The sequence below is a fragment of the Euwallacea fornicatus genome, chromosome 32 (genome assembly GCF_040115645.1).
Source record: "Euwallacea fornicatus isolate EFF26 chromosome 32, ASM4011564v1, whole genome shotgun sequence".
Classification (NCBI taxonomy): Eukaryota; Metazoa; Arthropoda; class Insecta; order Coleoptera; family Curculionidae; genus Euwallacea; species Euwallacea fornicatus.
The window spans coordinates 1,288,016-1,315,611 of record NC_089572.1 but is presented as its reverse complement, the minus strand read 5'-3'; the positions used below and the strand labels follow the sequence as shown (position 1 = coordinate 1,315,611).

Below are 27,596 nucleotides of genomic sequence, written 5' to 3'. Positions count from 1 at the left end.
TTTATTTGGTGACTTGCACTCTTCCAACTCTTGCTTCCCGCACTCTCTTGAGTTTTACCCAATCAGAACACTAATCGCTCTTTTAACACGATGACACATTGACTTCTTGCGTCAAATTGTCTGTGTCAAATGTCAAATTGCAGTGGCACGTTTTGCCCTGCGTCTGCGTTACGAATTTTAAAAAAATCACTCAAAAGTCCGCTTTTTCTATAAAATTTGCTGATTCAATTGCCGCTGCTTACACTCCCGAGATTTTACAGCCAAAGGCGAATGCGGGGATACAGGGTGTTATTTCAGTGCGCGCCCAAACTGCAAGGGACGATTCTAAGACGAAAAATTCATATAAATATATGTGCGATAATGCTTTGATTCGAAACACAGGGGGTCAAAACTTTTTTTTAATCGTTTTTTCCCAAAAGTTTTAATCCTTTTTGTTGAAATTTGGTAATGTTGTTCATATCTATTGTTGTTATTTATGCGCCCTTGATTTTTTTTTAAATTTCTATCACTTCTCGCATTAAGCAACTAAAAATACAACTTTTTCGCCTGTTGTCTTTTCCGCATCGAGATGTATTTTTAGTTGCTTAATGCGGATAAAATAAAAATGTAAAAGCTTGAAAAGGTCAGTGGCGCATAAATAACAATAATATCAATAAAGACTCTGCCGATTTTCAATGAAATCGGCTAAAGGATTATTAAAGTTTTTACAAAATAACTTTTTTTTTATGTTTTACACCTCATGTGCTGAAAATGAAGCATTACCGAACCAACGTTTGCACAACCTTTTTGTCTTAGAATCGCCCCTTGAGGTTTGGCCATTCGCTTAAACAACACCCTGTAATTAATAAAAAATTTACCGATTTATTAGTGTGCCTCGTTCCAATGTCCCAAAATTGGCAACTAAAACACTTTTGGCCCTTTTTGCCTCTAGTAAAGAATAACATAAAGCGATATTTTGCAACAATTCAGTGGCGTGTCTCGTTGTAATTCTCTGATATAAATTGTGTAAGTTTACTAATTAAAAACTCGGTTAAATTCGCTGTAATTGAGGATACGGAAACGGCTTGCTACCATCGTACCTGAGATCAAAACTTGTTTAATTTTAAATTTATCAATATTTGCGGACGTTCATGGCCTCTTCATGCTGTATTCGTTGCATTTTTTCTGCATTAAAAAGAGATGTTCAGTGCAAAATTTCAAAAATTGCGCTGAAACACATCTGCATCACGTCGCTTTTCATAACTTGTGCAAATTGCCAATTTTGATAACATCGCCCGAATGTAACAAATAGGTAAGTCGACTTTTGGGGTTTTCTTAATCATCCAGTTATTTGTTCACTTCCCGTATGTATTTTATCATACAAAAAGTCGGTGGGTTTATGAAACGTGAAATGAAATGGATAAAAGACGGACATTTTGAATTTGACGAACCTCGTTTTTCGTCATATCTCAAAATACATATTTTTCAAGCACTTAATTATTGCATTCAGGTGACGATATGCAATTCTAGCCTTGACGCGTCATCAAGAGGGATGGTGCTACGAGCTCTATTTTTAGAACAAAGGGGGTTTAACAGAAGAGTTTAGAGAATTCTCCAATAGCTGATTGTTGTAAATTGAATTTTTATTTCTGCTTTTTCACCCCGCCCTTGAGCTCTAATCTTAGCGTCCTTTAAAGGCACTTTCCAGTCATTTTAATGTGAACAATTGGGGCGCGGTCTGTTTCTGACATAAAAAGTGCAAGTTGTTCGTGGATTGGTTTTTAATCTCGATTTTCTTAATGGTCTTTCCATTAACAGGGAACGCAATTTTTTACGTCGCTAGTTCATGGACATTTGTAATTTTCAAAATAAGGTGTCAACAATTCGTCCCCAGTCATAAACCTAAAGTAACCAACATACAGGAAAACACTTAAAGTTTGTTTATGGTTTGTCGTATTTGCTCTTGGCGGATTTCGTGTTTATTATTGTTAACATGCGAACTTTGAGGATTTCATTCGAGGTCGGTCGAAAATAACTCCTAACGGCGGTTCAATTGCAATTTCTCCTCTCTCCTTTACCGGGAGGCAACAACTACTATTTAATAATAATTCGCGAAAGTTATGGTTTATATTAACTAATCGCCCACATCAAATCGGCCTAAATCAGTTTTAATGTCCGGGATATTTTCGTTTCCTTCGGTGTATTGTCAAAGAGCCAAAATTGGTGGCACTTCCTAGTGACATGGGCAATTTTATTATCATCGATGTCATGCATTCACCTACGAAAATAGCCGTGCTTTTCTTTGGAAAAGCAAATTGTTTACAATATCTTTAAGACCTTGCGAAACAGCAGCAATTTCGGTTCTTGGAAACGTTGCTGTACCTCCGATGACGTTACATCAAAACTGTCAATCACGAGGTGCCTTCTAATGTCATTTGCCACACTTCCAAGTCCTGTCACTCTCGAGTAGTGCCGAAGGCGATTACAACCGGGACAAACTACCCCACTGAAATGTTGTAAAATGCGGTTTCGGAATGTTCAATTTCTTCGCTATGAATAACCTGATCAGGGGCGTCACTGTATTTCTACAGGTTAAGTTCGTGTCTTCATCTTAAAAATGTACCTAAATCACGTGCCAGGTTGCTAACCAATAGAATCTAGAAGTTCGCCTTGATGGGACTGAGGGAGATGAGTATGTTCTCAACTGCGACTTGGACGAATAGATCATCCCATCAACCCAGGGGCGTCGATTATAATTTTCTAGCTGGGCGTCTATTGAAATTCTAAAAATTCATATTTCGGACCAACGCTTAAAAAGTGGCTAAATACAGGCACGCCACTCTAACCTCAAAAATTGTAATTCTGAATGATCATCATTGCAGAACACACTGCAGTAATCAAATCAGAGGCGTATCAGGATTATTTTATAATTTATAACAGGCGAATGTTACGTATTCGAGGTTCAACTTTCTGTAGTAATAGTTGCTTTAGAAAAAAACATGTTCAGTCACTGATTTTACAACATATCAAATGTCAACCACTGGCGTAGTCAGGCAAAAATATTCACTTTAGCTTAGTTTAATAATCAGAAGTACATCTCTTGTTCTGCATTTTTTATGTATTATAAAATAGTAAACACCTAACGCCACATCACCAAGAATCTCTTGACGGAATGTTACCTTTAGATGTGAAACTAAAACTCCTCAACCTATAGCTGTCCTCATCCTCCTCTCCCTCAGTATTGCTATGACTGGCACTCGCCTTTTTTGTCTCTGGTACGTCCAGAAAAGCGGTGGATTTTCTCTGGTACACCGAAGTGCCCCTTCGCTGCGACCCTTTCCTGCGGATATTGGGGGAGATATCAGGGGTGGAGTCTTCGGTTAGTTTGGGTTCGCTGTTGGATTGAACTCGGTCTGCATTAGCTGAAATAATAAAAATAAAAGGGATTATTGAGTGCGTTTCTGCAGGCACGATTAAACTAGGTATCGATAAGAATTCGTCCAGGAATTTAGAATTTATATAGATTTCAAAGCGTTAAAGACTGATATTCCAGGAGGAAGACTTGACTTGGCACTCTATAGGCAACATATCAATAAATCCTGTAGTTCGCACATAAAGCACTGAGAAAAATCTGAATAATTCACTTCTTGGCATAAAAAGCAGCAGCGTAGAAAGTATTGAGGATTTTTTAAATTTGAAGTTGAAAACGCTAGAAAAGCGATACTTCGGTACTTTCTCTACTCTTTTACTTTACTATATCTCATTATAAGCGAATTAATTACACATGTCATTGAAGCCTTCAGATGAACACAAAATTGTCTTCTAGTAGATTCCTATAAATGCTACACATACTACATATATCTTTGGACACACGGAACAGTGGCGTAACAACTTTAGTAGGGTACTGCTAAATTATTAAAAATAAAGTAGGGAAGACACCTTCCAAACCTTAAGTTAATTAATTTCGTACAGCAGAGCATGAACATTTCGGCGAAGTGACTCCCATAAAATGTTAATCTCTGGATATAGAATTCAGTGGCGTAAATATTTTTGAGGTAACAAGATGCAATTTATAAAATGAATTCTCTACGCCACTGACAAACTCATCAAGACAATTCTTGCAGAGAAATTCTCATAAATATTTCATCTCTTGTGCTGAAACCTTTAGGCGAATATGGCAATTTTGTGAAAAAATTCTCGATCCGTTAATATAAAATGCAGTGGCATAGATACTTCTGTAGCAACTATACGAATCATTAATGCAAATGAAAAAGCGAAGAATTTGTCTACGTTAACCCCTTCTAAACGCTAAATAAACGTCCTATTTCACTCCAACATTCCAAAGAGTGCGTAAATCTTTGTAAAATGATTCATATCGATTTTCCCCCTTTTACTATAAAATGCAGTGGCGTGGAAACGCGAAATACGTATATTTGAAAATTAAGTCAAATCAATAACGATAATCGCGGAATTGATTATTGTACGCCACCGAGGTAATTAAAGAATCTTCTAATTTTAAAGAAAATTCATAGTTCCATCAGTGGCGTCGGTTTTCCCAGGATCTTGACAAATTAAAGAATTGGGAGAGATTGAAGGTGACATTCATCTCCAAAAATGCTTGATATCCCGGTTTCATATTTATTTCAACACCGTTTCGCTTGTAACGTAATAAAGACTTTCATCGTCTTGATTTCTTGAGGTTACGTTGGCGTAATGTTATTTTAAGGCAATAATCCATGCCTAAAGATAAGCGATGGATTTGGATGGAGGGGACTTTAGGTCATATATTCCCAAGAAGGTATTTTGGGAGCTAATAAAATGAAAAATTGACATCTTATACGCTCTAAGAGAAATAAAACATATCAATGAAGCCCACATGATGTATAATGAGATCGTTAACTGTTGCAGGAGTCAGTTAGCGTACGTGTCGGATCATCCAGAATTTGATTTAAAGTCACATTTTCCAGGAGTTAGGATAATGTTTGATTTTTAATAATTTTCTTTATATTTGAGAAACATTTGTAAATTTAATTAGGTGGAATATGGACGCCTAAGTAAGTGGATTTCCAGAAAATATGAAAGGACTTCTTTCTCGAATAGCTAAAATTCTATCCAGAGTTCTTAGAAATGTTCATACCATGAAAATTGTGTTTTCCAGAAGAAAGAACAAGCGACTTTACATATTGTTTCCGAATAGTTCTTCTGAATCGAACTGGGTAATTCTGACTGACGAAACCTCTCCATGTTAATCTAGACCAGAAGCGGAATGAAAGGCAATAGATTTACAACTTTTCCAGGAAAATGGCAAGTTCTAGCTTTTATTAGTCTTGAAATTTATAAATAGTTGAATCAAATTTCGAGACTTGAAAGAGAAGAATCATGCTTCAGATATTTCCAGAACTGGTCGGGGGGCTCAAGTTAATAAAACGTTCTCAAGAGAATGCGGAGCGTTCGAAAATTTTAAAAAATTTAACCTTTCAAATGAAGAATTTTACCTTGTTGGGCAGTTCGATTTCTCACGCTTCTTCTATTAGTCATCCGAGCACTTTGGGATCGGGTGGCGGGTCGCCTCCTCCTTTGGATCGGGGTACCGTCACCCGCTGGCGGGATAGCCTCCATGCTGGAACTACCGGTGGCGCAAATCGAGGCCGATCGGCCTTTCGTTCGAGGAACGCGCTGCGGCCTATCATCCGTCATGGCGAAAACTGACGCCGGCGAGGAGCGTCGCGACGCCACCGTTTGCATTTTGATGACGAGCTGGACAACGTTGCCGAATTGTAGGTGCAGTTTGCTGCGTTTGCTTTAGGTTTCCGATGATTCCAAAAAGGGCTTTGGGTAACCAGATTTATTCGGGAATAAAATTGAATTAATCGCGTTTGGTCTTTCTGGAAGGCGCTCCGTTACGTATATATTATTCACTATTGAAGGTTGCTAGATCGCCTGGGTAGCAGTCTTTTCGGGTCTGCGCCCTGCTAAGCTTCAATAAAAAAAAATTCCCGAAATATTAAGAAGTTTATCAAACAGCTGGAATTTCTCATAATAGCTGGAAAACAATAACCTACCGCCGTGGAGCCTGCCAATACCAAAATGGCTGGGAATCAGTGCTTTATGGACAAAAAGCTTTTTTTATTAAATTATTTTATGTCGTAAATATCAAATAGTATTGCTGGAAGTAAATGTAAGTACACACGTGCAATGGAAAATATATACGATATCACAGAGTTTTCCATTGCAAAGGTGTCCATTTGATCATTTTAAAAACGTGTCGATGTGACCTGAGAGGGGAGGGAGTCTTTGCGGCCTGAAAGGTATGGCTAGCGCCATTGTAGGCCCCTTTGAAAATATTATTGCTGGTTTCAGGATTTTTCTCATTTCACTGTCAAAGGAAGGAACAGTGGGTGTTGAAATGGATACCTTATGTTAAAATTTATGGTGCCAAAGCCATGTTGTTTAGCAAACAATAAAACTACAATAAACGAGCTGAGTAAATAGAATAATGTACTTCACAACCTTGGTGAATCGTTATATGAGGCAACGATAATTATTTTTGTTATATTATGATTAGTTTTAATTAGCTCAACTTTTGAGCATAAGTTAACAGCATAATTAGACGGATATTATTCATATTCGTGTTTAGTAGTGCGAAACTGACTAAATACAAACTGTCCACGGAGATGTGTAGGTCATGGAGGACCAATTGCTTGGCTTCCTCGATTGCTCGATCTAACACCTCTAGACTTTTATATTGGGATGTTTATGAAGCAAAATGTGTACTCTACTCCTTTAAACTCGCAAGAATACCTTATAAGGCTAATAAAGAATTCTACTCTAAGAATTACCACTTAGAACTTGAAGGATGTTCGGCTATCTTTATGGAGACGTTTTAATTTATGTGCAGAACGTAATCTTCTTTCGAACAATTTTTTTAATAGTTATTACTGATATTGATTTAAATTATTTTGTTATTGAAAAAAGTATCGCTGATATGTTAAAAACCAACTGAATCTACTGGATGAAAAAAGTAACATGCATCACTTCACCATTTTGCAAATAACTGAAAAAAGGTGGCGGAGGCTAAAATGGTCTGAAACACATAAAAGTTTATATATTGAACAAACAATTAAAATTTCTAAAATTGAGTACTAAGCGGTGCAGCGCAAAAGTTTTGGGCTATAAAATGGGTCGTAACCCCCAGAAATATCACCCTGTAAATTTTTACGATCATATAACATTCTCTAACTATGTAGTCCTTAAAGAATAACTTATGCTCAAAATTTTAACTAAACACGTCAAAAACTTTAGGAGCTATAAAAGATAAATTGAAAAAAAAAAATGAAACTTCAACACCCTGTATTTCCTTAACAAAGCAATTCGTGAATATAGTGTGTATAGGAGCCTAATGTTATTTTTATGCGTAGAATACGTGGTTAAAATGCTGTTACAAATAAACCGGACACCCTGTATATATGTAGACCTATTTACTTTAACCATGGAATGTATTTAATGCTGAGTAAAGTGGGCCATAAGGTAATTGGAAGCTTAAACATATTATGATATAATTGAGATAAATTTATCTTAAATTTATTTGTTCACTGAACACACATAAACTTTCAGTGTTTAGATATAATTCCCTAGCGCTGCAGGGAAAAATACCTCCGCAAAATTCCACCGGTTATTTTTTCTAATACATTCTTGATTTCGATATTATGAATTTCTGCCTTAAATCAAACAATTTCATTTAAAATATTAAGGTACATGGGCAGTTGCATCTATTCCGTGAAGAGCGAGAACTCGGCATTACGCTCCTTTTCAGTTTCAGTTTTCCCCAAAATTCCTCCAAATTTCAACGTCTTTCGACAAATTCCTGCAACACACTAATTTTGAAAAGATGTGGCACCAATGCTTATATGAAGACTGCGACGTGACTAGAAATTTAAGTAATTTGTACTATATATATGTATATATATACACACGTAAATAATATTATCCAATATATATATTTATATATATATATATATAAATAATTATATATATATATATAAATAATTATATATACATACAAATGTGTATATATATATTCATATATATATATGAAATCTGGTATCAGGCCTCATATCAGGCTTAAATAATCTTATCAAAATCCAAACATTACTAGAATAATTCATTTTCTAGAACACCATTAAGATCCTATTATTGGAGCATGTAAGTTCCAGTACATACCACATTCACTTTTTAAAACAGTAAAATGCGTTTATTCTTATTAACAATAACAATATGGGGTTATCACTCAGTGGCGGGCGTTCCAGTATCGAACAACTTAATCAATGATGAGGTGAGCATTAGTACCAACCAATATTTCCATTAACACGCGTTCTTCTCCAACTAGTTAATGTTTATCTACGGTAATGAATTCTTATTACATTTTGGTGTTACGCTTCTACAAATACAGGTTTGGAACTGTATGTGTAATTGTACTGTTGTACTTACCATAGCGCTTTAATCCTCTTAGAACGAGCTTTTGTCTCACAAAAACTCCTGTAAATGTTTCGAAGTGGCTCTCAGCTGCAGTATAAGTTCCACGTCATTCTAAATAAAGTAATGGACAGGAAATGAAAAAATGCATTAGAAATAATATGACGAAAGATATTATCAAAATCTCATTTAAAAACCTTAAAACTATTCATAAACGCCGTACTATTGATTATGTATTATGTAAAATATATGGATCTTAACTCTAGTTCTGGAAACAAGGTTTAGTCATCACCAATATCGTATATCGTTAAAATTAAGCGCAATTTGGTCCGAAATCGCTTGCCACGTGAGATCTTAGCGACAATGGACAATGGGGGGAAACTGGAATCGTAACGAGGGAGGGGGATTCAAACTGGGTCACTAAACAGCTCTTACTCAAATTTGTTTATTGCACCTCATCACGTCAACCCTTGTGGACACTTTCCATTTCAACCTCCCTGATTAAGAGGCTCCACTGAAAAGCTACTAGCCGATTGCATTTGCGCCTTACGAACGCACCAGCTGCGTCCCACTTTCCTTTTTTCACCTTCCTCACATCAATTTCCGGCCCTCCTCACATCAGTTCTCCCTCTACGTCGATCTTCCTGATTAATCATCAGAGTACTTCCAGAATGCTGAACAATTCTCTGAGTTACAGTTGTGAGTAATCGGCGCACCAAGTTCGCCTCATCGTAACTCAATTTCTGATCCTTAATTTCTAATTCTTTTCTTCATAACTATTTTTCTGATGCACATAAAAAAATCTCTCTAAAATACTGAAGGACTCTTAGGTTAAATGTGATTTATGCCAAACCAGCTCACTAGCTTCTGATCCTGCTAACATCAGTTTCTGGCTGATTGTCCTTAACAGGATTTCCAGGATACACCAACGTCAGTAAGCCAACGTAAGCGTACAATGTGCTAATTTCTAATCTGTTCTAGATCTTCTGATCCATTTCTTATTCAATTATCTCGAATTTGCCCCAGTTTGGTCTACACTACTTTTCAGTTGTTTTTTTCCTGTAACAATTTAGCAACCTGGAATTGCCTTTCCAGAAAAGTCATCAATATCTGACCCCATTTATTCTTGACAGTAGGAAAACATATCCTCATACAGGGTGCTCTTTAGTGTGCTGATTTTTCAGGATGTGATTTCTCAGGTCATTTTATGAAGAAAAACTCATATGAACTGCAATAATCCGAATTTTTAACTGAGTGTTGAAATTTTTCTTTTTGAACAGTTATTTTTAAATTTTTCAAAAAATATTTTAAAAATTGCTTTAAACTTTTGTTTATGGTAACAAGGCATAAAACGCCGTATTTTAATGAGGAAATTAATTATATTCCTTAACTAGTTGCATCCTTAAATACACGTCTTTCGATATTATTTACGAAAAATGTTATACACCTCTGATATCTTTTCGCTGGGCTATTTTTTCCGACCAGGCTGACCAGTTCTACATAAAAAAGGTATCTTAAAATACACTATGAATTATTTAATATTTAATATACGATAATAACTTATAATAATCTCTTAAAACAAACAAATTAATGAAGGCAATTTTTAATGTTTTAATCAAAAACGGATCCTCTAACGAGAAAAGCGTGAGGACCGTTTTTCATGTAAACCAGCTTAATCAGAAAAATACTCTCGTGAAAAAGTGCCAGTGACGTATCAGTTTTTTTTAATAATATCAGAAAACATGCATGCAGGGACGCCACTGGTTGATCGATAGAATTATTTTTCTAATTAAAATACGGGCTTTCATATCCTACCAACACACACCGAAATTGAATGTAATATCTAAAGTATTTTCTAAAGAATAGAAAAATTACAATTTGAAAAGAAAAATGTCAACTCACAGCTAAAAATTTAGGCCGTTAGAGACGCACGTTCATGTGAAATTTTCATAAAAAAATAACCCGAGGTATCACACCCTGAAATGTTAGCGCGGCATTAAGGAATACCCTGTAGATTCTCGTGTTATCCCGTCCTTCCTAATCCCTCTTGGAATCCTAATCTGAGCTAACCATTTACAGCTCTTCCCAGCCTTCGTAACTAACTTACCTAAATAAACTAACTGTTCCAGAATCAACTCTTATCAAGCAATATCCCCTTCACCATATTCACACAACCTTTGTATAAAGCCAACATAGCAAGCAACTTCTCCATAGAGTTTCCAGAAGACTCAATCATGATCAGTAATTTAACTGACGATATGTATCTAGTCGTCACTTCTGGTAAGATCTAGTAGATTTTATTATTCCGAGGATTTTCCAAGTAATTAGCTTTATTGTAGATAACTATGCAGACTATGCCATTTACTTAGGAGAAGCCAGTAAGAACAATCTCAGGGAAGTAGAACTGAAATTGATCTCTTCTAATCCCCTCTCAAAAGAGTTTGATGTGGTAGTTTTGGAAGGGCTGGACGAGAATTTAGTTCCTGTATGTCGAACTGCGGTTCTGTTGTTGAACACTAATGTTAAAGTCAGTATGAACAAGACTACATTCATGGTCGATGGTCAAGAGTACATTATTCTGAATTTCTTCTATTTTAAATGGTTCTTGGGGCTTCTCACACTGACCGGGCTCCTGATATTATTGGTGGAATTGCACGAAATCCTGAAGCAACTAAGGGAAAGGAGGAAAGACTACTCCAGGTTACGTGATTCGCAGCTGGGCATTGTCTACTAGTAATTAGCGTAGTAATAGAGCGTATTGCTGATAATTACGATTACGTAGCTATAAATTACTCTGGCTATAGAAGAAGATAGTGTCCGTAGAAACGTTAACATACAGTGTGCGCGGCTTTTGGCATGTATTAACATTTTGTACTTCAGTAGACAATAATGTATTTGTCAGATTAATGATCTATGACGTCACGAACGTGACCAGCCTTCGCCCTTCGAGAATGCTAAAAGTTAGTATATCCCATGCCAGGCCTAGTAGTACCAGAATAGTATTAATTTTAAATATGTTTTTAATACTGTAATTTTTTTAATTCTCGTTTAAGCATTTCGAAGCATTCTATAAATTTAAATCTACTTGATAGCGAATTATATAATTGTAAACGCGTAATGGGGATATTTCTCCGTCGGTGCTCTCTTGTGAACATGGAAGTTTATTAATTATTCTTTCTTTTTTTTTTAGAGAGGATTAGGTGAAATACATATCCACGTACCCCTGGGGTCGTAGCGCTGCAGGGAGCACGGGACCCCGGCGTTAGCTAACCCACTCATAACACCCTCTCCTTCTTGCCCTGGAATCGCCGCAATGCATTATTCCGGAAACCATCATCTCGAACATGATCTTGTCTTTCCGTATTAATATTGTTTCTTCTCATGAATTCAATGCTCCTTTCAATGGCATAATTTGCGTTGTCAGCCAGTTTCATTTGATTTGGCTTGTACCACCAACAAAATCGTCAGCAAAAACTATTATATATATATATACTCCCTTCTCTGTTTTCACCCCCAGCAGTTGATTATAGAAAATCCTCCAGAAAGTTGTTCCAGGCACGGAGCCCTGTGAAACTCTCCGCGTGATTTTCGAGTTTTTTCCACCCGGGTCACTATTCTTGTATTACTGACTCAAAATTTTATCATTTCTACGGGATTCCCACTACCTCTTCCCCTTTTCGCATTTTTCACGGTGGGACCCCAAGACGCCGAATCAGAAGCGTTTCCTACACCCAACAGTATCGCCATTACCACTTTTGTGTTTTTGACGCTTTTCATTTAATAACTCAATCACATCCCCTACAACATTTATCAGGCAGTTTGGCAGAAAGCTTGGCTCATCTTGAACTTTTTCCTTTATTAAAATCAGTTCCGAGTTTTCCATTTTTCCGGGAATTCCAATTTCCTCAAACAGCCAATGTACGTCTGCGCACCAAGAAGGTTTCTTCATGTGTCCCGATACATGGTCTTATCACTCCTAAAGGAACCTGAACGAATCTGAATTAAACTTTTTTTTTGTAAAGGAGGAAAACCTTGGTAAGTACTTGATCTGGTGTTCAGACGGCTGGATTATGTAAGATTCGTTCCTGAGGAGGAAGGCTATCCACTAAAAACCTTTCTTTTTCGCCCTGGGTCTCTCCTGAAACCGCCGCTAGGCATTAGTTCAGAGAGGGTAACCTGGACTAACTTGAACTGCCCTGAATTAATCTGAAAACATGTTATTTCTGGTAATTTTTTTTTTTTAATATTTATATGTAAGATGTCTGAAAATAGTAAAATACATAAATTAAACTACGATTTTTTATTCATGCTCCAAAATTGAATGAAAACTTCGTATAAACAAGTTTAGGGCGTCCGGGAATAGCGGGCATACAGTTGCTCGAAAAAGTATTCGTACGGCGGGAAAAAAATTCTGTAATCCATAATTTTCGACTGATTTTGTTCAAAATTTGTATAATGAAAAATCAATCCTAAACTCGGTTTAGGTGTTCGAGCAAGTTTTGAAAATTAAATTTTTAGAGTGCTTTTCATGGTCTTAAAAAAAACTCCGTTTCGAAAACTTCTTGTGCGGTGGAAATTTTTCAGTAGGATTTTAATGATCCTGTAGAGGGGATTTTTTTACGTATATCCTGAAAATTTGATCAAAGTCAGACCACAAATAAGGGAGTTGCAGCTTTTTAAATTCGCCAAAAATGTTTAAATTTTATTATTTTGCGTGAGAATCGTCACTTTTTGGCAAATTTAAAAAGCTGCAACTCCCTTATTTGTGGTCTGACTTTGATCAAATTTTCAGGATATACGTAAAAAAATCCCCTCTACAGGATCATTAAAATCCTACTGAACAATTTCCACCGCACAAGAAGTTTTCGAAATGGAGTTTTTTTTTAAGACCATGAAAAGCACTCTAAAAATTTAATTTTCAAAACTTGCTCGAACACCTAAACTGAGTTCAGAATTGATTTTTCATTATACAAATTTTGAACAAAATCAGTCGAAAATTATGGGTCACAGAATTTTTTTCTCGCCGTTCGAATACTTTTTTGAGCGACTGTATATTTCAAAAAGCAATTCGTTAAGGCGATACAAGGAAAAAGTCCTTATGAATATGAACTTTGAAAGAAGTTCTGAGGTAGCTAGAGCCCTTTGAAGATCGTTGCCCATAAATGATATTTTGTAAATATTGGGTGGTATTCGAGCTAAAGGATAAAATTTTATAGCTGCAGGCTACTTTTTTGTGCAACTTCACTGCCGGTATTAGGAAGTTTCTATCGCCTCGGGGTCGTAGAAGTTAGGGGGGCACGATGTGTACTATTTAAATACTTTACGTTCATTTTTCATAGTTCTATACGGTTTAACAGTTAAAAGCGACTCTTTGGATATTTTGACGTAAAAAATATTCTACTGCTAAAAAGCATCGTTTCTCAGAAAACTGCAATTTTTATGTCGACGCTCGAGGAATTTCGGACCGAATGTGCCCATTCCTGAAAATGAAAAAACCATGATGTGTTTAACTTAATTATACCTCGAGTCCCGGAATTTTCGTTTTTCGTGTTCGTTTCGAGCCATTTTTGCCGGTTTAAATTACCCCTATTCCTTTATTCTGGTGCGCATCATATTAAATTACAGCATGCTCGATGGTTTTTCCGGGCCCTGGAAAAGTGGAACGCCCTGTAAAGTTATTTAAAGCCCTGAAGCAGAAAAGGTGAATGTCGGTTGCATCCGAAAATAAGTGCATTCTAGTATTTTGAGAACGGCGGCCAATGACGTCCCTCGCTGAGGATTAACTTGTGCAATGTTGCCAGTTATCAAAAAATAATCAAATTTTACTAAGCAAACAATAACGATTGAGGAACTGTCAGCCGATTGCCGGCAGCGACTCGGAACTGCTGGTCATACCTAACATCGGTTCACCTGCAGTTTGCCTTAAGTTTACAGTCAAAGGCAGAATGGAGGGCAACGCTACGCGGCCAAATCTTCCTACTACTGAACGCTAAGTTTTATGAAACTGCAACTATTACTACTTTAATAGCAAAGCAGGTGTGCGTGAAAATTTTTATATTATAATTTTATTACTTGCTTCAGATTTAGTGTACCTACTTCTACATAAAAAACAAAAATTTTGAACGTATACTTTAATTTACTGCCAATTTTCATTCATCAATATCACATGAATCTGCGTCGCAACTACCAGAACATGATAAAGTACCGAACCCCGTGAAGTTCTTAAATTAAACGTCATGGGGTTGGTTTTAGTACCTGGATGAGTGGCCAATCATCTGGTAATACTACAGCAGCTGAGGATTTTTTTTGTTTTTTACACATTATAACTACATAGAACATTTATTTTTTACTAGAAACAGTTCAGCTTTGGAATAATGATATGGACCGAGTACCGAACAACCGTGAAGCAAATTTCCATTTTATAATTTCATTAGTCCACATTTGGTAATTCTACTTCTGCGTAAACTCTAAAAATTCTAAGTTCCAGGTTATTTTTCGGAGAAAATAAATTTTCTGTTCAAAATATAAGGCGGCAAATATAAAAAGAAATTATTTTTAAGTTTTTTTTTCTCTTAAAATGATGGGAAAATATTTCTAGGATATTCTAAAAAAAACTGATTTTAGGTTTCCTTCTGTATTATTTCTTGCTAAAAGTGCGATGGCGTCAAGTCTGCTAGAGCAGGCAAATAATAGCTCGTAACGGAAGAATACAATCGCTTCCTCTTCACCCAGATGTGCAAATTAACATTTTACAAATATGTAAGGACTTATCAAGGGAAGAACTGCTTGAAAGGTGTTTAAGAGGTCATTCGCAGAACGACAATAAAAATTTGAATACTTAAATTTTATATTTCTCTATCTCTAAAAATTTAAACGCGTTTTTCTCGAAATTCGAAGTTTCGCAACTCGCGAATCACGTGGTACGTGATGATTCGAAAGCTACTCGACCGATTTCGTTTAAATTGTGAGAGAATTTTTCTTCCTTTTGCATGAATCTCCCGAATATTTCTTGTTTACTGCTATAAAAAAATTATAAACAACTTCTGGAGAAGATATGACCTTTTTTGCAATTTTCATAATTTTCCATAAATTAATGAAATTTTTTTGGTACTTCTGTTGCAGATGATTTTAATCAACTCCACAGTGTACCGTAGGTTTTTGACCTGTAGGTTTTAAATCGCCATTGTTTCACAGTTAATAAGTATTAAAAAAAAGAAAGTATTTTATAAGTATTATAGCCAACAATAAAATTGCAAATCAACGGACAAACTAATCTTCGAGAAAAAAATTCTTAAAAAACAAGCGTTCTACATGTATTTCCCCTACCGAAGCTTAGCTTAAGCTAAATAAAAGATAAAGCTAAAACAAAGCAATTAGAAAATTAATTAATTTCAATAACTCGTCTGCGAGTTTGCCAGCGCCCTCTATTGATCAATTACAAAACATTAGTTTGTCCACTGCAGTGGTCTTTTCATCATTAATAATCTTAAATTAGCCTGAAGCATGTGTGTCTCTCTCACACTTCCATACGTTAGATAAAGACACAGCTACTAAAGAACAACTACAGTTAATTGGTAATTAAAATAATTTCCAATCAGCTGATATCAAATGTAACTCAGCCTTGCATTTTTTTGTCACCATCTTAAATTGTAAACAAAGTCCTTATCCGCGGTTTTTATAACATTTATTATCAGTTGGTTATTAATTTACAACATCCAGTCTATCGATAAATACTTGGACTTTGGGCTCATTCTGATGACATATCACCTGTCCCCACAGCGTACCTAATCATTTTTACAGCCACTTAAGCAGTTAGACTGGGAAACAAATTGTTTTTTTTAATTCCTCACGTTCGCATCTGTGTGTTAGTGATAGTGAGTGCAAGACATCTGAAATTACCGCCATGGCTGTAGCTGCAGTGCCGCAAAGTCTAGTTGATGAGCTGAGAAGTGTCTTCCTCGAAGAGGTCCAAACCCAAGGGCTCAACAGTAAGTGAAAAAGTACATGAATGTGTATCAAAGGTTCAGAATATTGCATGGATGTTATCTAAGGTGTCCATTCTAAAGACTACCAGAGGGTTCAAACTGATGATCACTGGTTGAGACGATTTATAGCTCATAGTGAAAATAACATTCCAGCTGCTGTAAAAATGATGTGGACCTCTTTAAATTGGAGAAAAGAGCAACAAGTGAATGGTAATTTCTTTAAAACCGTCAATAAGCACCTTTGTATCACTACAATATGTCCACAGATATCAAAGAAAGCAACATCAAAATGGACATCATCATTAAAGGTGCTTTCTTCCCATATGGAGAAGACATAGATGGGAAGACTCTACTAATTTTTAAGTGTAAACTACATTCAAAAGGGGGTGTCAATATGGATGAACTGAAGAGATGTATTATTTATTGGTTTGAGAGAACTGAGAGGTTGTTTTTTCCCGAAATTATTATTATGTTTTGCAAACAATATGTTTTTTTAGAATGACGAAAGGGGAACAAATTAGCCTGTTCTTTGACATGGATGGATGTGGTCTCAGCAACATGGATTTAGAACTAACCAAATACCTAATAGGTCTCTTCAAGGATTGTTACCCATTCTTCTTAAATTATATTGTAATTTTTGAGATGCCATGGATTTTAAATGGTAGCAGAACCATTAAGAGATAGACAGGGTGGTCTTTTGCTATAATTTATTATTGTTATCTCCTAAATTCTGACTGTAATCTAGATGCCCTGGTATGCTCTAGCCTTGAGCTTTCTTTAGAGAAAAGATATATAATTATTTAAAATATAAACATCTGTATAAATCACAAAATGAATAGGTAAGTACTTTTATTGTACTGCTGCTACAGGTAAAAGAGACTTTCCTGCATCTTTTCTTTGATGAAATAATTAATTGGGTTTAAATTAAAATTTTATTACTTTTCAGAAAATTTAGTTCCTATTTTAAATAAATGGGAATGAAAAAAAGTAAATGTTACAAAAAGTATTGTTGACATTGTTAAGTTACATATATTTTTTATTGATCCATAACTTACCCACAAATGCGCTACTTTGACTATAGCTCTGATGCTTTAGGAGATTGCAATAGCGAATCACGGCTATTAGACTACCCTGCATAAAAAATAAATACTTATAAAATGATTTTTTTAAGCTGCATTTAAAATAGTGAAAAGTTGGTTGCCTGAGAAAGCCTTAGAAAAGCTAAAAATGGTGGGCAAAAAAGATTTAGCAAATTTTGTGCCAAAGAGTCAGGCGCTCACATCATGGGGTGGTGAAAGTACTTATGTTTTCCGATTCATTTCCGAGGAATCACAGAAGACTGATCAAACCTTGCCTATTGAGACTGGCACTGGTGCTACCAATATACGAAAGGTAAAGGTTTTTTATGCTTTTGACATCAAAAACTTACTTAATGCAACAAGCCCTTAATTAGTCACCATTAAAAACTCTGTAGGTATTTAACGGACATGGGTTTTTGCTGGCCTCATAAGGCCAATGTGAAGGTATCCTTAACCTTACCTCTACCCTCGACTTAACAAATGATGCAGCTTCCTTCAGACTGCCTTAGAATGATTAGCACAAAACGCTATGGAAAGAACGTGTAAAAAGTTGAGAATTGCGCCAAAAATTTTCCAAAACTATGTTTAACAGAAATTCATAAATCGTTAACGGTATTTTGATACACCTATTCCATAGAAAACGTTAAAATCAATGGATATTAAATCCGAAAGTCAAAGAGGCCATAATCACTTTCGAAAAAGTTCTATGTATGCTGTCAATAAAAATTTTCTCATTTATTTACGACATATGCTAAAAAAAGTCTTGATCAGCCTCACTAACGATTGACGAAGGAAACGCTACATTCATTGTGAAAGGTATTTCTTGATTGCCACTCGTATGTCGTGGCTCCCCTGGTCACGTGGGCGCAGATTCAGCGAAATGTCAAGACCTATAAATATAATCAATAATAAACTTCCATCGTTGCAGGTTCATTTCGTGGACGGCTCTCCTATGTCCGAACAACAACCCGCAGCACCTTCAGAACCAAAAGATGGTACGTGCTAGTCCTTTTAATTTCTTATTTAAGCGCCTTTGTCTTTAACAATGTTAATTACGAACCACTAAAAACGCTGTGGTCTCGGTCTTCTATTTTTAGACGTCAAATTTATTATTCAAAATCATGATTATACGAGGTGGGGTTGGACTATTTATTAATTATGAAGTTGGTTGTGGTCTCAGCAGGCAGTGGGTCAATTAGTATGTTTAGGGTTCGATCATATAATTATTTTTCCTCAAGACTAAAAACACATTATATGGAAAAATTAGCGATCCAAGGCTGATAAATTTGATGCCTCGGTGTCTGGAATTTTATTGTGTTAGGAGTTGTTTTAGCCTTAGCTCGCAAATCTTTGTGTGGGTACGCATTTACGACCTAAGAAAAATATATAGATAACAGTAGGTGGTTTTTAAAAAAATTAGGAAATTTGGATATCATATAAGGAGTTTATCGCCGACATGAATCGTTGAAAGTAGAAGCAAAATTGGCATCTTATTTTGATTCAATTCCCAACACAAACCATTATTATAAAACTTCATGGATCGTAACATTATACGTATTTATCTTGTAAGCTTTGATCTATTTCTTGTTACTTCAACCTAGATGGACCTCTCGCAGTCACCCCATCAAACATTATTACCTTCCTCAGGGACGGAACGGAGTTAGTTAGCACCTTGGAATTGCACAACACAGATCCGACTGCCCAAATTGCATTCAAGGTATGTAAATAAGGGGAGAGAGAGTAGAAGGTAGTGAGTCATTTAAATTTTATATGAAGTGCCCTTCTTGAAAAAAAAATGCTGTGCATATCAGGATTTTGTCTTGAACTGATCATTAGAGAGTAGCCTGTTTTAAGTGGAATACACTGTGCACCTTTTTGATATACAAAAGAATGCTTCTAAGATACTCCAATCATATATCTCAAAATATCAAATTTAGAAATTTGTGTATAAAATAAAAGCAGTCCCAACAAACATAATTTGTACTTTTCACCATTTTGCAGCTAAAAACCACTTCGCCAGAAAAATTCAGGGTAAAACCGAGCACCGGCAGTTTGAAACCTGGCGCCAAAGAAACCATAACTGTGGCATTGCTGCCAGGTTTCCAGTTGGGAGGCCTGTCCAAGGACAAATTCCTGGTGATGAGCTCGGTACTAGACGAGAAAGAAGCGCAGAATTTGGATTTGTCCGAATTATGGAAGGTGATATTATGTTCATTTAAAATTATTATTAAAAATCTGTTCGCCATGAAGATAAGCCAATATTTTTCTTCTGTCTATCCCGTTTTTCCTATTATTTACAAAACGGTAGACCATAGAACCGTCACTTTTTCAACCCTCCAAAAATCTACCATTTGCACGTTGAAGAGCAAATTCAAATCAAATTTTCATTACAATATGCGTTGCAAATGTATTAAAAGAAATATGTACACTAATAAAATGTATTTGAAAAAAGAAGAGAATAGATCTTTCACTAACTGTTAAAAAATTTATTTTAGGCGCCAGGTACGAGAAAAGTGTTCCAAACGCGCTTGCGTTGTGTGCAAAGCAGCGAAGTGACGCGCAACGGCAACGTGGTGGTGAACCACGCGACGCATTCAGGAGACATTGGCGATTCCCAACTGAGTCAATTGAGCAGTTCCATCGCGCAGATTCGCGACAGTCAACATTTCTTCAATCGGTCACTGCGCAAACTCTTATATCTTCAAATTGGGCAATTTATACTTATTTTAGTTTTAGGTGAGTGTGGTTACTAGAATTAAGCAGACTGATGTTATTTTTGGAATCAGAATTCGATTTTTAAAAATACTTCATAAAATAATTACCTTATTTAAACGTTTTTACTCATTTTGAAATATGCATTGCAGGCTTCAGTTTTTTCTACGTTTTGAACCAGGGACTGAGCGGCATTCCCAACGAGAATCAATACTGTTCAAAAGCAGATTCGCATCGGCCGTAGCCGGATCCTATATCACCCCCCATCGAACCCACCTTCACTCAGAGAATTTTCCTCGCCATGCTGTATCAGTGTCTTTATGTCATTTATGTATGGTTTTTATAGCTAAAGGGAGATGGAAAAGAATTCCAGGAAATAAATTGGAAATAGAGCGACACTTTGTCAAATTTTATACAAAAATAACATGAACAATCACCTCTTGCAATTTAATCCATGTAATTAATTGATTGAAATCAATGAGATTTGCAATTCTAGTCAGATACGAGTTTATGCATGCGCACCCTCTTTATCTACCATTTGCACCACCTCAATATAAGCTCGGCTTAGATAAGCCACGCTTACACTAACAGGTAATATTCACTACAAACAGCAATGTCAAAATTGTTAAGCCCTACTTAGACGGTAAGAAATATATTGGTGCAAATGGCGGATGGCCTTAAATTAAAATGAATTTTTCATCTCTGGGAATTGTCATTCCATTCATTTTTATATATTTACATATGAGTTCAAGTTAGGTACGTTCTGCGTTCACAAATTGTTGAATATATGCGCAGAAGCAAATGCCTTTTTATAGCTCGTAATCTATATGTTATTTTAACTTATAAAAATATCTTGGTCGCCATAGAGCACACCGAATTTGATAAATGAATAAGGTTAAAAAGTTACCAAAATATTTAATCTTACTAGAAATTTGTTAAGTTTCTAAGGGATCAAATTCAATTAACTTCCATTATTTATATCTACAGAAGAAAATCATGTGTTTGTCACCATGCACCGAAATTTTTTTATAAGTAGAAAACATATAATGTAGCTCTTTTTTGTCGTTTCCTAGGTCTTTTAAGTATTTATAGTATACGTGATTCAAACGTGGAAAAGACAATATTGTGTTGTCGGCCATTTCCTACGAGTCGCTTTTAATCCTATAAGTCATACGGTTTCCGCAGTGGGGCTCTATTTATTAATTACTATGCTGTACGATACGGAATACTTTTATACAAGGTCTCTAGGTTAAATTGTAAATGTTTCCAAGGTTTTTGTATAGTTTTTGCACTCTACATATATTTTTTTACCTCCTCGAAGAGGGCTATTGTAAAGATAGTTAGTTGGTCAACTTTATAAATTGTTAAAAACGAAATATATTGTATACTCTAATGGTTTATCAGGTGATTTGTTTCATTTCCCGACTTTCCTCCCGATCGACTATTTCTAACAACTTATAAGTATCTGCATTATTTACTAAAGATCAAGTAGAAGAGCAGTTAAAATTTAAACCTATAGCATTTATCGTAAAAGTTAAAGTTGTTTTTTTGTGATAATAAAACACATCACTTATAATTGCATAATCCTATACATTTATTACACAAACTTTGTACATTTTTACATAAAGTTAAAGAGAAGAATTTTAGCATCAATACTGACAATAAATTTAAAAAAGTAAAACCTAATCGTAAATTGAACTAATCGAGAGCTGGGATGCGCTCAATTTATACCCGAGAGGAGGGTGAGGGTCTCTCTTTGCTGGTCATCCTCGTCTTCTTCCTAAAATATCATTATAAACATCACTGATTTCTCCTCGAGCAAAACTTACATCAAATCCAAAACAGTTTTGCATATCCGTCTCGGTGCTCGGTATTATGGGTTTCTTTTCGTCTTCCTCCTCCTCTTTCTCCTGCTTATCGATTCTTCGTGCTGACTGTAGAGCTTTTATGACGTCTTCGTCCAATTCTGTTAAAACAAAATATGTACAATATAGATGTGTTTGACAGCAACAAAGAAACTTACCTCCGTTTTGCATGACTCCATCCATGCCCACAAGGTTGTCGTCACCGTCACCAGCCACAACCATGGCCTGCTCCTCTCCATCCGCAAGCTGAATCACTTCTAGGACAACGTATTGTTGCCCGTCTGCTCCTTCCACCGCCATCATATCGATCTCTTCTTCTTCGTCCGATCCCAGACCGGAACCCAACACTTCCACCTGAAAAACAAATCTTCAAAACATAGTTCTGGATATTAACGTACTAGGAGATGCATATTTTTCGATAAAGACATTTTTTTAGATTGCGAGTAGAAAAGCCCATTTTACAGAAAAGTGGAACTTTACGCAACACATTTATGCGCGTAAAGTTTTACTTGTGTGCTCTCTACGTTGTTGTGATTAAATCACCTACTTGCTGCCCGTCTATCATTTGTATCTTTTTCTGCCGTCCGAGCTTCAATTCGAGCTGCTTCCGCTGAATTACCGGATCAGGGTCGTGTGCTGCCATATGCCGTATCAAGTTACCTTCGAATATATCACTGTTAAATTTCCAGCGGAGACCGAAAAAAATCAACTTACCTTTATGCGTAAACGTTCTCGAACACTCTGGACATTCGTGCTTCTTCTCTCGGGGCTGCGGTGGAATATACTCGGGATTATGGTATAGGTTTTGATGACGCTTTAGTAGTTGTTTTTGTCTGAAAGACTGATCGCATAGGTCGCACTCATACGGCTTTTGATCCGTGTGAATGAGCATGTGAGATTCGAGATGCCGGGCAGAGATTGATGCGTACGGACACAGATCGCATTTGAAGCATTTTTCACCCTCATGAGATTTACTGTGGAGCTGTAAGACAAATTCTACGATGAACCCCAGTAACGTGCCCGTCATCGTTCTCTCAAATATTTATTTTGGAATGAACTATAAAATAGGGAGGTTTTTGAAAGTGAAACTTTCCTTTAATTTACTTTAGCTTGAGTACGATCCTACAGATTAGAGGTCTCTAATGACCTAGTAGCTAAACTGCGGCAAATAAATACTCACTTTATAGCTGTATCTGTCCGGAAAAGATCTTCCACACCTCTTGCACTTCAAGGGTTTGTCCGAGGTGTGTAATTTTTGAACGTGAATACGCAGGTCGGTTTTCCGACCACAAGTCGTCGGACAGAGATCGCATTGGAAAATGGGCTTGTCTCCGACTAATATGAATGTTAAAAAACAGTTCAATGTATTGTTGTTTATAAGAATGGTTAACTAAATTCAATTTCAAATATAAATTTTTAGTTTCTATTTAAAAAATCATTCATATACCTCTGATAGAAAATAATGTCACATGTGTCTTATTGGCACTGTTCTTATAAAAACTAGATCTAAATGCCAAGTAAAAACAAACTCACTATTATGTGTCAATCTGTGTGCCTTCAGACTGTTGCTCTGCGTGAACCGGGCTGTGCAAATCTCGCACTCGTACGGTTTTTCACCCGTATGAATCCTTAAGTGGCGTTTTAGCTTGAAAGTATCAGGACTAGCGTACGTGCAGTGCGGACACTGGTACGGCCTTTCACCCGTGTGACACCGAATGTGTCGTTTCAATTTGGAAAGTTCCACACTTGCGTAGTCACACTCGGTGCATTTGTGCGGCTTCTCATGCGTGTGCCGGTATCGGACGTGCCGCACCAACTCGCCTGGAAATTTAAAGTAATTTTTGTTCGTAAAAAGTTTGAGAAATTTAAAGAGGGAAGTTATAGCGAAATTGTTTTTACAGAACAAAAAGTATATTAATTTTTTCTAATTCTTGTGGTGGAGCGAGATTCGCAACTTCCTTCTTTAAACTGAAACAAAATCATACCTGAAGTGGTGAACGCGGCATCGCAGAACTTGCACGCATGCGGCTTGGTGCCGGTATGAGTATTCACATGGTTCTGCAACGAGGCCAAGGTTTTGAAGCCCCGTTCACACACACTGCACTTGTGTGGTCGCTCCTCGGAGTGAGACTTCATGTGTCTGGAGAGCAGGTACCGTTTCGAGCTAGTGTAATTGCAATAGTTGCACATGTGCGGCTGTGACACAGTCTGCGTACTTTTCCGAGGGATTACTTTGACAATTTTCGACTTGTCGTCCTCGGTGTCAGAATCCATTTGGACGCTTCCGTCGTCTTGTTCATCATCGAAATCGTACACTGTGGATAGAAGATTTGAGATTTAAACTAAAGAGACAATTCAATTTGAAATAAAAAGTGATAACATATATATATTTGTCTCTAAAACCTCAAGCAGACGATAAAATATCAAACGTATGTTTAGGATCAATTCCACTGACTTTTCAAATTAACTAGCGATGCTAAAGTACATTGATATAAGTAAACATTGGCAACACTTGAATATTTCAAATTTAAAAAGCACACTTGCCAGCCATATCCTGATCCTCTTCATTAGTGTCTCCCTCTTTTAAATCCGGGTCCTGTACAATGAGCACGTAGCTCAACTCTCCTGAGTTTGCGTCTGCTGGTACCACCGTCACCCTCTGGAAGGCGTTACCCGAATTGATTAGGATCTGATTGTTGTTGCTGTTCAAAGCAGGCTAAAAATAAATCAAAATCTCGTGGTGTTCTTTAAAAGTTCAAACCAAATTTAGTTTATGAAAAGGAAAAAAGAGAGATAAAGGGCGAGTACACGGTATCTCTTTGCATTATATCTCGATAGAGACTCTCGTAAAACATTCATGACAATACGAAGATTTCACTTCAAAACTTACCTCTTCGGGTTCCTCGGCCGGTTCATTTTCCTCATTATCCTGGTTAATTACAAAGTCCTCGCCCTCCTCACTGCCTTGGGAAGGCAAGGTGGACATAACAGTCATCACGGGTTGCGCGGAGCCTTTGGCCTGGAAGTAGTAATGCCCTGCCTGATCAACAAAGTAAGTACCTTCTTCGCCATCCCCCTCTGCATCTGCATCTTCTGACACAGCTGCAAGATATTTATGTTACAGTATAAAGTATATATATAAATTTTGATGATTTGTTATAAAAATATTTACCTGCAGCAGAGGGCAAATTGCTGTCCCCAATTTCCTTTTGAAAACCGGCCAAGTAGGACTGGATTTCAGTAACATTGTCTGATTGGTCTTCCAATTTTACTGAAGCCTCTACAAACTGAGTAGCCATTTTGAAGCAGTTTTGATTCTTCTTTTACTGTAAAAACGGGAAATTTTTCAATAGCTAAACTCTAAAATGAGTGTGATAAAAAGTTCAAATTATAAATTCCAATATGTATAGTTTTCCAGGAACATATCTTCAGGGAGATTCACATTTGATTCTCAAGATCAGGATGATTAGAATCATTAGAAAATCTAGGAGAAAATACATATTATTGGCTTTATAAAGAAAATTCCTCATAGTCAAAATTACACAACTTTATCAATGAATATTGCATGAATAATGTAATAGAGTTTTTCATGAATCTGATTTATTATATGAAACAGATGCTGAAAATAGAATTTTCAAATGGTAAATCATTAGTGAATTTTTGTATATCAAAATAACTTAAAACAATCCCAGTGTGTATACAAAAATACTATACACTGACCTCAAGTATCACTGTAAGTTGTGTGACATCGTGATCCTAAAATGTTGTTTGTAGAATATACAATGCAGTTGTATTTAATTGTTTAACAGCTCTATGTCCTTATGAAACTGTAGTAAACGAGATTGCATGTTGTTAAATTTAAATAAGTCAAAAGCACTCACCAAGTATATTTTCAGGTCGGTCAATGTTTAGGTCAGTAGGTAAGTAGCTAGTATAATAGTTGGTAATAAAGCTTGGTAACAGATATTCAGAATGGTATGCGAGATTTACTGTGAAGACAATGGTTTAGTAAGAATTTTTCCTGCTCCTGTTTACTTAATGGCTTTGATAGGACCCTATATGATGGATGCTAAGGATAAACTATGAAGCTCATCTGGTAGGTATTATGCTGCAGGGTATAATAGGTATCACGTCTCCTACCATGTGAAGAAAAAAGGTAAAATACTCTTCATGTTGCAAATAATTGAGAATACCAGGGAAACGTGTAGGTAAACAGAAGTTTGTTGAGTCGGAACAAAGCAGGGACAGTCGCCATTTTTGGTCTTAATAAGCAGCTGCGAGGGTATTGACCACATTCAGAGCTATGCCTTCATCGAAAATTAAACTAAACTGGAGAAAAATCCTAAAATTACACAAATAAACAATAAATATCCAGTAGAAGGTCTCATTTTCGGATTGTAGGGGGCATTTCAACAAAAATTTCGAGAAATTAGCACGCACGGCGCTGCCATCAATTTCCTATCAAAATGGATGCCAGCACGTCACGAGGAGCTAAACTGTCTTTGTTTTAATACCTTCCTGGTCCTGTGAGCGGCTTTTTGGGTCACTGGAAAATTGTACCGAGGGACGTTTCACAAACTCCGATTTACAATCACCCACGAAAATGTTTAGTTTTCTCGAAAAATGATTAAATTCACCGAGGACATTGTAACTCCAAGAATGTCGTGTGAGGGCGTAGTTCTCGTTGGTTTAGCGGGACGTCTATTTTGGGAAACCAGAGATGGCAGCGCGTAGTTTCTTCGTATTGGATGACGAGCGCCTGCGTCTGTCAATTGTCAGCAAATGGCGAAGCTTCAAGGAGAAGTCATATGGCGGGTCATTTAATTTTTCTTTTTTTTTGTTATTAGTTGTTAATTTCAGAAGTTAATGATTGATTTAATTAATTTTCGTGGGTTTTCGGAGTGTGTTGTGAACAATTAAAACACTAGCAAATAGGTTAAATATTTGAAATTCAGGCAATATCAACACTAAACATCATATAAAGGTGTAGTTTACCGTAAGTGTATTACCAAGTTTATTTTCAGCATCAAAACATTATTTCTATTTATAAAGTATTAAAAAGTGTTTTAAAAATATAACAAATATTATCAGATTAATTCTCTCTTTGAAAAATTAAATATAAAATTATTTGCACAATATGACTATAGGAAACTTTCGTTCGCCACAATATCAAAAAATACATAATTCGTTAAATATAATTATAGAAAATATTTCCTTCGCCATAATATCAAGAAAATAACCATATATTTAAAAGTATGTTCACAGAAAAGTGATCTATATCTATTATGTCCAATTTCTTATATGCAACAACACCACGATTTGCATTTAAGTCGACTCCAAACGATTCCGGATTTAATTAATATTCACTGATAACATTTAAAATAATCAGTTACGAAGATTAGTGAAATAGGATGGAATATGGGCGGATAATCGGAGAAAAATCTTGGACCTTCTAATCAACACCGATTTCCTTCCTAAAGCATATGGGAACACCGTTTTGAAGG

The 27,596-nt window shown here is 36.2% G+C and overlaps 4 protein-coding genes across 10 annotated transcripts in view; 2 read left to right on the top strand and 2 right to left on the bottom strand.

The window, feature by feature from the left end:
- LOC136348422 (GTP-binding protein GEM) overlaps window positions 1–5,711 on the bottom strand; it is a 36,599-nt gene extending 30,888 nt beyond the window's left edge. For all 4 annotated transcript variants that reach the window (XM_066299218.1, XM_066299215.1, XM_066299216.1 and 1 more), the window contains exons 1-2: window positions 5,475–5,711; window positions 3,159–3,401 (exon numbers count right to left, since the gene is read on the bottom strand). In XM_066299218.1, coding sequence (XP_066155315.1) covers window positions 3,159–3,401; window positions 5,475–5,676 — 445 coding nt within the window. In that variant the 5' untranslated portion in view covers window positions 5,677–5,711. The remainder of the gene's footprint in view (window positions 1–3,158; window positions 3,402–5,474) is intronic.
- A 2,438-nt stretch (window positions 5,712–8,149) lies between these two features.
- On the top strand, window positions 8,150–11,622 carry LOC136348174 (uncharacterized). Its single transcript, XM_066298795.1, has 3 exons — window positions 8,150–8,311; window positions 10,581–10,731; window positions 10,791–11,622. The coding sequence occupies exons 1-3, from the start codon at window positions 8,225–8,227 to the stop codon at window positions 11,183–11,185; spliced, it is 633 nt and encodes a 210-aa protein (XP_066154892.1). The 5' UTR covers window positions 8,150–8,224; the 3' UTR covers window positions 11,186–11,622.
- Window positions 11,623–16,061: 4,439 nt separating this feature from the next.
- Window positions 16,062–21,630, top strand: LOC136348194 (motile sperm domain-containing protein 2-like). Its single transcript, XM_066298824.1, has 10 exons — window positions 16,062–16,439; window positions 16,503–16,646; window positions 16,703–16,880; window positions 16,934–17,097; window positions 17,608–17,828; window positions 18,444–18,510; window positions 19,117–19,232; window positions 19,517–19,714; window positions 20,011–20,251; window positions 20,380–21,630. The coding sequence occupies exons 1-10, from the start codon at window positions 16,355–16,357 to the stop codon at window positions 20,469–20,471; spliced, it is 1,506 nt and encodes a 501-aa protein (XP_066154921.1). The 5' UTR covers window positions 16,062–16,354; the 3' UTR covers window positions 20,472–21,630.
- Window positions 21,631–21,797: 167 nt separating this feature from the next.
- Window positions 21,798–26,796, bottom strand: LOC136348196 (transcriptional repressor CTCF-like). 4 transcript variants are annotated; one of them, XM_066298830.1, is made up of 13 exons: window positions 26,286–26,539; window positions 25,974–26,228; window positions 25,265–25,418; window positions 24,983–25,194; window positions 24,637–24,808; window positions 24,078–24,407; window positions 23,626–23,913; window positions 23,273–23,427; window positions 22,807–23,074; window positions 22,640–22,752; window positions 22,251–22,446; window positions 22,057–22,193; window positions 21,798–22,007 (listed from the first exon to the last, which is right to left on the bottom strand). In XM_066298830.1, the coding sequence occupies exons 3-13, from the start codon at window positions 25,389–25,391 to the stop codon at window positions 21,948–21,950; spliced, it is 2,058 nt and encodes a 685-aa protein (XP_066154927.1). In that variant the 5' UTR covers window positions 25,392–25,418; window positions 25,974–26,228; window positions 26,286–26,539; the 3' UTR covers window positions 21,798–21,947. The 4 variants fall into 4 exon arrangements, with proteins under 4 accessions (XP_066154927.1, XP_066154926.1, XP_066154925.1 ...); XM_066298829.1 differs by lacking the exons at window positions 25,974–26,228; window positions 26,286–26,539 and adding an exon at window positions 26,607–26,796; XM_066298828.1 differs by having other exon boundaries at window positions 25,974–26,539.
- Between the last annotated feature and the right edge of the window lie 800 nt (window positions 26,797–27,596).

What these genes read in the sequence shown, in the direction of transcription:
- LOC136348174 (XM_066298795.1), top strand. Translation starts at nt 8,225, where the DNA reads ATGCGTTTATTCTTATTAACAATAACAATATGGGGTTATCACTCAGTG. An exon ending in ACAACTTAATCAATGATGAG is followed by an intron (nt 8,312 to 10,580) that starts GTGAGCATTAGT and finishes TAACTGTTCCAG; the next exon opens with AATCAACTCTTATCAAGCAA. An exon ending in GTATCTAGTCGTCACTTCTG is followed by an intron (nt 10,732 to 10,790) that starts GTAAGATCTAGT and finishes GCTTTATTGTAG; the next exon opens with ATAACTATGCAGACTATGCC.
- LOC136348194 (XM_066298824.1), top strand. Translation starts at nt 16,355, where the DNA reads ATGGCTGTAGCTGCAGTGCCGCAAAGTCTAGTTGATGAGCTGAGAAGT. An exon ending in TGGTTTGAGAGAACTGAGAG is followed by an intron (nt 16,881 to 16,933) that starts GTTGTTTTTTCC and finishes ATGTTTTTTTAG; the next exon opens with AATGACGAAAGGGGAACAAA. An exon ending in GTGCTACCAATATACGAAAG is followed by an intron (nt 17,829 to 18,443) that starts GTAAAGGTTTTT and finishes CCATCGTTGCAG; the next exon opens with GTTCATTTCGTGGACGGCTC.
- LOC136348196 (XM_066298829.1), bottom strand. Translation starts at nt 25,391, where the DNA reads ATGGCTACTCAGTTTGTAGAGGCTTCAGTAAAATTGGAAGACCAATCA. An exon ending in CGGACAGATACAGCTATAAA is followed by an intron (nt 23,075 to 23,272) that starts GTGAGTATTTAT and finishes TTTGTCTTACAG; the next exon opens with CTCCACAGTAAATCTCATGA. An exon ending in AAATGATAGACGGGCAGCAA is followed by an intron (nt 22,447 to 22,639) that starts GTAGGTGATTTA and finishes TTTGTTTTTCAG; the next exon opens with GTGGAAGTGTTGGGTTCCGG.